This window comes from Olea europaea, unplaced genomic scaffold, assembly GCF_002742605.1.
Source record: "Olea europaea var. sylvestris unplaced genomic scaffold, O_europaea_v1 scaffold2242, whole genome shotgun sequence".
NCBI classification, from domain to species: Eukaryota; Viridiplantae; Streptophyta; class Magnoliopsida; order Lamiales; family Oleaceae; genus Olea; species Olea europaea.
In genome coordinates, this window is record NW_019240464.1 from 87758 (window position 1) to 101079 (window position 13322).

Below are 13322 nucleotides of genomic sequence, written 5' to 3' on the forward strand. Positions count from 1 at the left end.
TGGCTAAAACAAGAGAGATTAACCAGTCAAATCACCAAAACAATCCATCAAAAGGTGTATTCTCCAAGAAACTGAAACATCGCCTTTTGTTTCCAAGAATTTCTCACAAAAAGGTAACTTCTAGGCTTGCTTTTTTTACAGACTCACAGACTGGACACAAACCTAAAACCATTTCACAAGATTTGCAGCTGCAGAGGTGCCTGCAAGGAAAGAAAACTACACAGGAGTTTCTAACTTGGCACAATTTACAAGCCATCTTTTTCTTCTGTTCTTCATATTCTTTTTCTTCTTGGGTATTGTTTTTTATGCTTGAAGAACCACAAAGTGAAACTGCATCTTGGGCTCCATTATTGAACATCAAAAAGTCTTCTTCGATGACTTGATTCAGCTTGTTGTTGAGGTTAAACACAGTGGCTTCATTTTCTATGGCCTTTTCCTTCCAGATTTTGGCCTCCATTTCTGCTCTTTGAAAGAAATCTTGGAGTTCCATTGTCTTGTTTTTTGCCATAGCCAATTCCTCGTATTTTTGGAGCATCAGAGTCTTAGTTCTTGATTCATATTTGTGGAGTAGAACTGCTTGTTGCCTTGTTTCTTCTTGCAGAAATGACGACCTCAATCTCTGATTCTGTACAGAGTGTTTAAAAAAATATTAAACAAGATATTAACTTTTTCTTTTTTCTTTTTTTCTTTTTTCGCACAATTGAAACAAAGAATGGATAAATAATCAAAATCAAGAAAATCGCAGAACATACAATTGAATAACAGACTTTCATTTCCACGCACCCCATTTTTCTTGATCATAATATGAATGCATATATCATTAATAATGTGCAGTCACAGAGGCAACCAGGAACACAATAAAGCTTCAATATACTGTTGTACATAAACATGCATACACATATTCAAAGATTTTACTAAAAACTTAATTTTCTTTATTGCAGAAGTTGATTTTTACCTCTAACTGAAGCAACAAATCCATTTCCAGACGTTGATTCTGAATATCAGATGATAAAGATTGCAGAAACTCCGTAGGAAGAGAAGGAGATGGAGAAGTTTGATTATCCCAACAACCAAAAACTTGATGAATCTTCTTCGTCTGTTCTTGGAAATATAAACCATTATCACTCCCTATAACCCAATCCTGTGAACCACACATGTCAAATGGGTTAAAATCCATATTCTGAAACCCAAAATTTTGTGCTTGAACTGCCATTTTAACCACTCCAAGGTTCAAAACCCAGAAAATCAAGAATCAAACACACATCCCTACCCTTGCTTTCTTCGGTGATACAAATGATACTGATACTAGTACAGCAAAAAAAGGAAGATGGGGTAGGTTAACGTCTACAAGCTCGTGTTCGTGTTACACCAGAAGAATCACGTGACCTCTCTTTTTCTTTCTCTCACTGAACACCTTCTTGAATGGGCATAACCTTTCGCATCTTTGTTGCTTTAGGTTGTGGTTCAAGTAAAAATGCGTTATATTAAAGGAACCAGTGTTTTTTTTTTTTTTTATTGATAAATGTAAAATTTCATTGAACCAGTGTTGTGTTGGGAGGCGAGTGACTTTATTTATATATAAATACGGCAATTAATTACCATGGTGTGAAAAATGGTAACTGTGAATGATAAAAAAGAAATGATTTTTTTGTTGGATCTCTGACTACTTTTTTCATGGCCCAAGAAGTTAAAAGAAAGCAATTTTGTGGAGGAGAGAAGTGGAAGCACACAATTGTGGGCAGTAGCCACTGCAGATTTTTCGCATCAATGGGCGTTGAAGATGTAACAAAATTAATTGGGGTAAGTTAGTTTACTGAGAAACAGGAGGATAAGTAAGATTTAAAAAAGTATGTCCCATTGTGAATATTTTAGCTTCTCTTCTCATACTCTACAACTAGGTATGAACTATATTATTGAATGGTACACTAACAGTGTTACCATATATAGGTATTGTCTAACATTGCACTGGTTATTTTTGACTCTGCCGACCTCAGAACAGGGAGTAGACTGCTTGGGACACGGAACCTCGCTGGGGGGATGCTCTTGAAATTTATTTATTTTTCAGATTTGGTACCTTGTTAAAATTTGTAATTTTAATTTAACAAAAGCAGATAACACTTGTATATTGTAATTATTATAAATTTTCATCAACATATTATTATTATTTTCGTGCTTTTGTACCAACCTTGTGTACTTGCACAAAAGTTTTTTGATACTACATTTCGTGATAGGGCATATTAATTAATTACCAAAAATTCCTAGATGCTATTGATCCCGTGAAGGTTGATTAACTACCAAGAATGTCTCTATTATTATTGATTGATGGATCAGATAAGAACTTAACACTGCACATTTTAGGTGCAATGTGATTGGTACAAATTAAAAGCCGTTTTTGACTTGAGTTTACAAGCATGGGTACTTGCCTATAAAGTTGTATATGATGTATAATTACTCGTACAGATAGAGTTTAACCACACCAATTATACTTACTAACGTGTTGTACATGAGAAGTGTATTTTTTACACTTATTTGGGTCTTAAATAATGACATTCTATAGTTTTTTTAATGAAATATTACCTAACTTGTTATATATCTCGTTAATGGGTAAAATTCATGATTTGATGAAGAATTGAAGAAAACGAGCTAAAATAAAGAAGAATGGCGAAATTAAAACTATGAGGAGTAAATTACAACATTTTCAATAGTTGCATCAGGACATAAAATGAAGAGTGGAGATGCTTTAAGCTCAATGGCAGGCAATTGGAAGTTAAACAGACAAAATCACGAGTGAAAATGATAAAAAATGCATTGCGAAAAGCTCAGGAAACGATTTGTATAATTAGAGTCAAAATGTGAAGCTACGCATAGCTTGCAAGCCATTCTTACGCGAGATCCCATTGTACACTGATTGAAGTTAAAATTATTCTATCATGCGTACGCGTGACTTTTCAGATGGAAAATATTTTCATTATTTTTCTTGTTTCGATTCTTTATGGTATGACATTTTTGCACATTTTTAACCTACAAAAAGCCTTCTGGAACGTACTTGAAAGCTATTATCACATATTATATCATTGATGCGACTCCCAACATGAGTTTTGTTGAGAATTAACACGAGAAATTAAAGATTTAATGCGCAAAAAAAAAAAAAAGATTTCTCAAGCTTCTACATCTATTTTTTTGAATTGGGTGACGTCATTTTCTTAACTTCTTGTGTAATTTAGATACAATTATGTTAGGCTAAAATTCTTTTGCGTATTGGATGGATAACAAAACATTTTAAATTATATTTCTAATTTAAGACTTACCGTATTTTAATTATTTTCTTGTGTCAGTGATTAAGTATACTTGAATATTGTGTAATTTGTTGCTTAGATACCAATTAGATAACTTGTTACTTATTTGTAATATTGGAAGACTCACAATAAGTAGAATATTGTATATTTGACAAGCAAGCACTAGGCACTAGGAATAATATTTATGGTGTATGCAATCATGTGTGATAATTGTGTGATTGAATGCTTGCTTTGCATGTGAATTCAAACTAGGAATATGGTCGGATGGTGCTAAGGTTAGTTTTCAACTTATCTTGAAAAAAGATATTAGATATTAGTGGATTATCAGTGGTAATGAACGCTTGAACTAACTTATATAAGTCGAGAATTGGAAATGTAAACCAATATATGGATTCTGAAATCCAGTACAATCATCTTTGATAAGAACAATCTTTTACAATATTCTTGGTTTAGTTTAGAATTATTGCAAAACAAACAACTATTTTGTGTTACGTAGATCAAATTTGATTAAAACTGGTACTCTAAAATTAACAGTTATACATCGTGACGACGATAACTCAAATTATCACATTATTACTTGTCGATGATCCCATACGATTGCCAGATTTGTTTGAATGGTACATACAACATCGATGTTGAGTTATGTTTACCGCATCATTAAAATACCAAAATTGGGCGTTATGAAATATTTCAACACAAATATCGACACCTTGGTGCAAGATGTCAACACATTTATGCTAGTTATTTTTTTTAACTCGTTTGACACTATAATTTTCGCATTTCATGCATGCCTCATATTGCACTCAACGTTTATACAATCTTTTTTAGCTTGCTTATAAGTATTTAAAATCAATATTCACCCACTATGGAATTCTCCCTCTTCAAACACGCTTAACTTTTAATTTGGTGTGTGTACTAAAATGGTGTCGCTTAAGCTCGTCTTCGTGCCCTAAATGATTCTTTTGACTCGTATAATACTTTTAGTATTTTTATTTATGACTTTATTACCCCCAGCGACTTCTGAAAACCAAAACTTCTAAATTCTACAATTTCATAAGTTCCTAACTTGCCTGAAAGGCTCGTGGACCCCAAATATTTATACTGATATAAGATATTTCACTTTTAGCAATTTTGATAAATTCTATTCAATTTTATCACTAGTTTATTTACTTTAAGTAGCCTTTTTAATTCGTTCTTTATAATTTTGGCACTTCACTAAAAACAATAGTCAAAATAATAAATTTCGTTGTTTGATCTTTTCAAAAATTTTAAGTAATTAATTTGATGAGAGACATGTGTACATGCATTTCTTCTCGATCCATTTTATATATTTTACATCCGTTGATCTCCACCAATTGCATTCACCATTTTCGCATCAAATTGAATATATCAACTTCAAGAAAGATGTTGACAAATGTTGGTAGTTGGGTTTGTGTTGGAGGTGGATGGAATTTGGCAAGGTCTCAAAAAATTGGTAGCGAATAAGGATATGACAATTGGATAAATCATTTTTTTCATGTTTAATTATTAATATGTTATGATCAGTCAATGAGACTAATGCCTTACTGTTCACGAAATTATTTCTTTCAATTTAAAACTATCGCAAGTGTACGGTTCGTTAATAAGTAATAAAATGGATTAAATGAGTCCGAATATCGTCCCACAGAGATTGATTAGTTCAGTTTTACCTATCGTCGCCTTAACCGACACTAAATTACTAAAGTGAATATGAACCTCCCTAATTTTGGAAAGAAAATCCTAATTATGCAATTTTTATGATTGAATTAAACTAAATATGCAAAACAATATTTTTAACACTCTAAAATGAAATCAAATGTTGAGAACACACCTTTGTTGTAATCAATAGAAATTAAACACTCTAGGATCACGATTTCTCATGCAATTATCACTTTAAAACCCTAGTTTCACAATGTGACAACACACTTCAATTGTGACGAATCAATGTTCCTAAGTATATCCAATACTCTCTCTCAAGATGTATCGAACCTATTTCTACATACCACCTACCCATATTTCTATGACAAGTACATATATAAAAATTTATGCGATTTTATGAACACTTAAAGATTCACGTAGGGCATAGCGGTATATTTCTATCCCCTATCGGGCCCTACGATGATTTATATTATGTCGAACTTATTCCAATTCTCTCAAATGCAAGAATAAATCACCCAAACTCATACAATTACGGGCCCTTAATTGCGGAAACAATAATTGCATATAAATCATTCAAAATAATAGAAATATGTCTTAATGTTAAATTACAAAACTAGAAAATTAAAAATCAAATTACATGGTACATCGATCTCCTAGCACATGAAAATCTAGCCAAACATGGTTAAAATAAAAGAATACATCAGATTTTGGATAAAATGTATCACCAGGTTATGAAATCTTGAGAAATATTGAAACTCTTCGTTTAAATCTTCGTTCTTGCGCTCAAAATCCTTTCCAAGAAGTGTTTTTCTGCCTCCAATACGTTCTGATTCTTTCTGGACGTCTTTTGGTATTTATATCGCGTAAAAATTAGATTACCAAAAGAGTTTCAATAGTATAAGAAAACTGCGAATCGGCCCCAGAACTTGTTCTATGCGACCGCATAGTACATTTCTATGCAGTCGCATAGAGTAAGAAAAAATTCTCGGAAGGCCTCTATGTGACCACATAGACGGTAGCACTATGCGTCGCATAGTGCTGCCAACTATGCGAAATGTCTATTTTGGTCCTTAAACTTTCATTTTTCTTCATTTTAGTCCCTTCGAAATTCCTTCTTCTTCCAATCATCTTGTATCGCTTTCGAGTTCATACTTAGCATATTTTCATTCCCAGGTTGCCTTTTAGTTCAACTTTTGAATATTTGCATCATTAGTCCCTGAACTATCACTTTGCTCCATTTTAGTCTTTTCGGCTCTTTTCTCCTGAATTTCACCATTTCCATATAAACACATACATTGCATGAATTCAACGAGATTAAATCACAATTCAAATATTTTGCTCGTAATTAAGTCATGTTTGTGATCTAAATAAGTGTGCAAAAACACACTTATCAAACCCCCCAAACTTGAACTATTGTTTGTCCTCAAACAAGATAGTGATTTAATTCTGAACAAACATGGCTTAATACCCTACCGTGGCTCAAGATTGGGCTAAGTATTTGACGTTATGAAAATTTATCAGTGCAAAAATGACATCAACCTTTACCTGTTAAATGCATACTTGACGTGTGTGTGAATTCATGCCAACATATCAAATTCATGATGGGTTGAGTCCTGACCCCAAGTGGTCAAATGCATCTTTACTCGCTCAAGAGATACACAACCCCCAAACTTATTCTTTTTACTCAATTATCACGGGGTTGTGTTTTAAAATTAGGAGTTTACATAGTTGTAGTCATCACCCTCTCGTAGTTTGGATTAATCTCACTATCACAAGTTTACATTTCAATAAGTGAAGGCTCTCCCAAGTTTGATTACTTCGACACTCAAGATTAAAATAGGTTACTTGCCTCGCCTCAAAAGTATAGTTTCCTTAACCAAATGTCTAAGGGCTTTTCTTCATGTTATTGTTTCTCTTTTATTTTTCTCACTTTCCATTTTTTTTATTATCATCTTCTCATTTGCTTTCTATATAACCCATATAACGAGCTTTAGACCAGTGACTCCCAAACTAGTTGGTTTTAGGGCACCAGGTTTTAAACCCTTGCAGACTTCTTCACTCGAGTTATAAAGGCTCGATCATATGACTTTTTATTATTATCTTCTCATTTGCTTTCTATATGACCCATTTAGCGAGCTTTAGGCCGGTAACTCTCGGGTCAGTTGACCTTAGGGCACCAGATTTTGAAATATCCTTACAGGTTTACTTGCTCGAATTATAAATACATGAAAAGAAGTGTCTTATTCTCACAAATTAATTTTATGCCCTTATTGTTCTATACATTTAATTTCCAAAACCAACCCCCAATTTAAAATTTTCACCTAATCTTCACCTCACTGGTCTAGGCAATCCACACAATAAAATTCATGCACGGAGCCCCCCTTATCTCAATACTCCCTATAATCGTTTAACCAATTCCAAACTGTCTTAAGGTGATTTACGTGTTAATTCAATATATGGTTATCATTTTTTCCTACTTTACGCTCAAAATCTAGTCATTCACCTAACATGTCAAGCATGAATAGCGTGCATAGATAATGTCAAGTATTGCCTCACAAGTTTTGGTTAATCTATTCAGTACTATATCCAAAGTTTATGAATTATATCAATCTAATAATCACATTATAGCCGGCAAAGCTATCAAGCCCACACAAGCATGCAAAAGTATAATCAATACTTACTCATCAAGTATGCATCATGCAACAATTAGTCAATAATAACGATGGACTGTGAAAATGTAAAATAATTACATGCCGACAATTTGTTTTAAATTATGCAACCATCCCCCAAACTTATACAGTACATTGTCCTCAATGTAAAAATTAAAGTTTAAATGGCATAATTTAAAAAAAAACATGAACGCAAAATAGCAAAATGAAGTAAACAAGACTCTCCTGATCAATACGGTGGCTGTGATGGGAGGCTGGGTCCTGCAGCATCATCTCCAGAAGGGAGAGGAATGCAGGATAAAATCTCTCTCAATAGGTCAGACTGCTGGGTCTGCTCCACATGCATGGCCTGAACCTTGGTCTCCAAGCTTCCTAAACGGTCCCATGTCTCATTCACTCGCCACTGTATACCATCCATCCTGCGAACATACATTCCCAATCTCCCATCAAAGGTACTCATCTCTCTTCTTGCTGCAAGGGACTCACTGTTGGCATTGGATATGAAGTTTCTTATGATTGACATATCATTCTGCACCTGCTGGATAGTGGTACTCATTGCTCTAAATGATTGCTGAAGACTCTACATGTCTCGACTGTGTCCTGTGATAGTGGTAAACATCTGCCTCAATAACTGGGTATCAATGTCAGCAAGTGGTGGAGGAATTTGTGGCATCTCGAAGTTCTCAGCTACTTGTCCTTCCTAAGCCTGTTGCTGTCCGCGTCGCTCGTTTTCTAACTTCTGTTGATGTTTAACTCTAGCTCGGTCCTGAGCCTCTAGTGTAAGGCGCTTGATATGGGGACTTGGTTTTTCTGGTGCTTCCCCAGGCTGAACTTATATGCCTGCAGCTCTACATATCTCACTTATCAAACTTAGGAAAATCAACGAGGTGTGTCTGTCTCCCCATGTACCTATATTCTGTATCTGATTGTAGATGCATGTGGCCAAATCAATCTTGTTTCCCCGAACCCAATGATAGATAAACCCCGCCTTTTGATTTGTGAATGTCGTCCTATGGGATATGGGCTCGATGTTGTGGCATATGAATAACCATAGGATAGCTATAGATGGGGTGAGATCAATCTAATACCAATCTGCAGTCGGTAGAGGCCAAGCATTCTCACGTCCCAATAATACTTCTACAACCTCAATCCAATTGAAATTATATGGGACCGGGACCACAATATTCTATGTTAGCTGATAATAGTCATGAATCACTTCTGGTGAGAACATAATTCAATTATACCGAACCCACGTTTGATGTAGATGATCTGATCTAGGAGTGTCAATTTCTGTATTGAAGTTGGCATAGAACTCTTTCACCAGATTTTTATACACTAGACGCGGTCTTTCAATTACTTTCTTCCAACCACAGTTGTGAATTAAGTAAACTAATTCAAAATCGAGGAAATCTTCCGACTTAACTGGCCTTTCGGGGATGATTGCCCACTCGCAGACAACAATGGCGTAACAGGCTGCTATGTCTGAGGATAGAAATCTCTTGACACCCCCTTCGGGCTCTCTAGTTCGGGCTGTGCCAGATGCGGAACCAACCTTCTCTTTTTCTTTTGATGTTCTCTTTGACGGCATTCTGCAAAGGTAAGAAAAGAGGTATATCAGGCTCTTGACTTATGATAATTAAGAAAATGAGAAAGGATGGCTGTGAAGTGCGAAATCCTCCAAACTTACTTCAAAGTACATATATAACATGTAAAAGTGTAGTGTTCAATGAATGAGTTCAATATAGTATCAACATTGCATAAATATGAGAAGCTCATAAACTGTGGTCCAAACATGCATTTTTTTTTTTTTGAAATTTTGACCCGTGACCAAGTGGGGACTTTCAGCCCCGGGTATCACCGAGAAATATCAATTTTTTTCCTGAGCGACCTCCAGGCACATGAAAGTATCCATATTATTCTAGCTCATATCCGAATTTCAAATCATTTGGGCTTCGTTTGGGTTGTCAAATTAGGTGCCGAAGTGGGTGACGTGAGGTACCGTGATGTGACCTAGCCATGTGCCTTCGTGTGGTCAAATTGGGATTTGGTGTTTTCCAAGCTAATTTCCATGTAGTTCTATAGTAAAACACAAGGCAATTCACATCTCATTAACTATACATGCACAGTTGACAAAAATGCCACAAACATGTCGTTTAGGCGTTTCATCAAACACATCACGTGCATTATATTTCAGCCCTAGGAATCTCATAAATTGAAAAGAGAATCATCCCACAACACAATCATTATCCAATAACATCAATCCATTTCTACCTATTTCCCAATCTCCTCAGTATATATGTATGAATCTAGCACACATTCGGATTCAAAAACCGAACCAAAATTTCAATTGAGAAGAATAGAACAAATTCATACCTTAGAATTGATGAAGTTGTGATAAATGTGTGGAATGCTAGGTGAAGTACTTCGACTAATTGGTGGTGTGCGTGAAATTGGGTAGAACTCGTGCCCTAGAACTCGTCTTGTGCGTGAGTGTGAGGGAGAGGGAATTTTGGGGATGATGGAAGAAAGTAGTGTGGAATAGGTGGGTTACGAGTTTAAGACCTGTAACTGGGTCACTATGCGACCGCATAGTGTTGCACTATACGATCGCGTAGTACAACAATATGGGGCCACTTTGCTTTCAGTAATGGTCTATGCCCGCATAGACCATTTGTCTATGACGTCACATAGATAAACTTTTTTTTTGCCAAATCTGAATTATGAAAAAAAAATCAAAATTACAAGTTTAACCCCCCCCCCCCTCCAAAGCACAACTTAAATAAAATTTTCCCCCGGAGTTGGTTTTCAATTAAAAATTTGACTTGGCTAATATCATTCTTGAAAAATTTAGAAACTTTCAATTCAATGGGATATGTGCTTGTCGAAGGACTTAGCATCAAAACCAATTTATGAAATAAACTTGAAACGTATTCTGAAAAATTTTATGAAGAACGACTTTGTGCATCGAAATGCGTGACTTCACACTCAATCCCCCAAAACAACTTCAATCAACTTAACTCATGCCACCTTATGTGTGTAATGCTTAGACTAGTATGCGTGAAAGATCGATGACCTAACAAAAAAAATGCAAATGCAAAAAATTAAACAGCTCCTAAAATAATGTGAAAAATAAAATAAATCGAAGGATACAGTGGGTTGCCTCCCACCTAGCGTTATGTTATAGTCGATAGCTTGACTTTTCTACAGCTGCTTTATTCTGGCGTCCCGAGTTGAACGGTGGACTTTTGGTTGGAGAAGTCACCACCCAAGTAGTGTTTCAGTCTTGGCCCATTAACAGTGAAGGTATCTTAGTCTCATGGCTGATTTGTATAGCCCCATATGGTAGGACTTTCATGATAATGTAAGGACCCGACCACCGTGATCGTAGTTTTCTTGGGAACAGCTTGAGTCTCGAATTATACAATAGCACTTACTGCCGCACTTCGAATTCTCGCCTCTGAATATGCATGTCGTGCCACTTCTTGATTCGTACCTTGTAGAGTTTTGAATTTTCATAAGCTTTCATTCTAAATTCATCTAACTCATTAAGTTACAGTAGGCACTTTTCACCGGCGACACTCAAGTCCATATTTAACTATTTCATAGCCCAATATGTGCGGTGCTCCATTTCTAGTGGCAGATGGCACGCTTTTCCAAAAACTAGGCGGTATGGAGACATGTCTATCAGTGTCTTGAATGTTGTCCTGTAAGCCCACAATGCATCGTCCAACTTTTTAGACCAGTCATTTCTAGATAAATTCACTGTGACCTCGAGTATTCTCTTCAGCTGCCGATTAGATACTTCAACTTACCCGCTGGTTTGTGGATGATATGAGATAGCAACACGGTGTTTAAAACCATTTTATTCAACGACTACTCAAACTGGCGATTACAAAAGTATTTATCCCCGTCACTGATTATAGCTCGCGGTGTACCATATCAGGTGAAAATATATTTCTTCAAGAACCCAATTACTGCTACCAAGATGTACTGATTTGAGAATGAATGGGGAAAAGGTCCCATGAAGTCAATTTTCCAAACATCAAATATCTCAACTTTCAAAATATTATTCAGTGGCATTTCATTCCTCCTCGAGATATTTCCAGTGCGTTGACATCTGTCACACCTCTTGACAAACTTAAAGGCATCTCTAAATAGTGTAGGCCAGTGGAACCTTGATTGTAGAATCTTTTTAGCTATTTTCGACGTCCCAAAGTGCCCTGCATATGCAGATGAGTGGCAGTGCTTGAGAATCTCATATACTTCTTCCTCAGGTATGCATCTCCTTACTATCTGATCAACCCCTCGCTTATAGAAAATTGGGTCCTCTGGTGACTTGAGTAGTCCGACGGTGGGATGGAACTGGCAAGTAATTGACGATATCTGCGTACCAAGGTGCTTCATCTACTCTCAACATCTGCTCATCTTGGAAGATCTCATTGATGTCCACTAATTCTTTTATCTCCCCAAGCTCTAATCGGGATAGGTGGTCTGCTACTACATTCTCACTGCCCTTCTTGTCTCGTATCTCGATAACAAATTCTTGCAGCAATAGCACCCAACGAATTAATCTCGACCTTGCATCCTTCTTTGTGAGCAGATACTTCAATGCAGCATGATCTGTGTAGACGATGACTTTAGACTCGATAAGGTATGATCTGAATTTGTCAAATGCATATACCACGGCCAACAGCTCCTTTTCAGTGGTGGCATAATTGATTTGCGCATCATTCAGAGTTCTGCTTACATAATAGATCATATGAAAAATCTTGTTCCTCCGCTGTCCTAATACTGCACCCACGGCATGATCACTGGCATCACACATCAATTCAAAAGGCAGTTCCCAGTCTGGTGCCACAATTACTAGTGTTGTCGTGAGTTTCTCCTTTAAAGTGTTGAATGTTGTGAGACATTCCTCATTAAACTCAAAAGTTACGTCTTTCATTAGTAGATTGCATAACGGCTTAGTGATATTCGAGAAATCTTTTAGAAATCTCGTGTAGAACCCCGCATGCCACAAGAAGTTGCGAACTCCTTTAACTGATTAGGCGGTGGTAACTTCTCAATAACTTAAATTTTTACCTTGTCTATCTCAATTCCTTTTGTCGAGATCCGATGCCCGAGTACAATGCCTTCCTACACCATAAAGTGGCATTTTTTCCAATTTAAAACCAGGTTAGTCTCCTTACATCTCTATAAGACCAAATTTAGGTGTTATAGACATTCATCGAATAAAGATCCAAACACTGAGAAGTCGTCCATGAAAACGTCAATAAACCTTTCAATCATATTGGAGAATATTGCCATCATACACCTCTGAAATATGGCTGGAGCGTTGCAAAGACTAAAAGGCATCCTACGATAAGCAAAAGTACCGTAGGGGAAAATGAAAGGGGTCTTCTCCTGATCATCTGGTGCGACAGGTATCTGATTGTAGTCCGAGTGTCTATCAAGGAAGCAGTAGTGTGAATGTCCAGCCAACCTCTCCAACATCTAATCAATGAATGGGAGTGAGAAGTGATCCTTTCGTGTAGCTGCATTAAGTTTGCAATAATCGATGCAATCTCTCCATCTCGTAACTGTTCTGGTGGGAATTAATTCATTCTTATCATTTTTTACCACTGTGATTCCCCTTTTTCGGCACCACTTGAACTGGACTGATCCATGCACTATCTGAAAT

The 13322-nt window shown here is 36.2% G+C and overlaps 1 protein-coding gene across 1 annotated transcript; it reads right to left on the reverse strand.

Annotated features, from left to right (window-relative positions):
- LOC111381046 (probable BOI-related E3 ubiquitin-protein ligase 3) lies at positions 1-1515 on the reverse strand. Its single transcript, XM_023004744.1, has 2 exons — positions 956-1515; positions 1-625 (listed from the first exon to the last, which is right to left on the reverse strand). The coding sequence occupies exons 1-2, from the start codon at positions 1211-1213 to the stop codon at positions 104-106; spliced, it is 780 nt and encodes a 259-aa protein (XP_022860512.1). The 5' UTR covers positions 1214-1515; the 3' UTR covers positions 1-103.
- Between the last annotated feature and the right edge of the window lie 11807 nt (positions 1516-13322).

What these genes read in the sequence shown, in the direction of transcription:
- LOC111381046 (XM_023004744.1), bottom strand. Translation starts at nt 1,213, where the DNA reads ATGGCAGTTCAAGCACAAAATTTTGGGTTTCAGAATATGGATTTTAAC. An exon ending in ATTTGTTGCTTCAGTTAGAG is followed by an intron (nt 626 to 955) that starts GTAAAAATCAAC and finishes CACTCTGTACAG; the next exon opens with AATCAGAGATTGAGGTCGTC.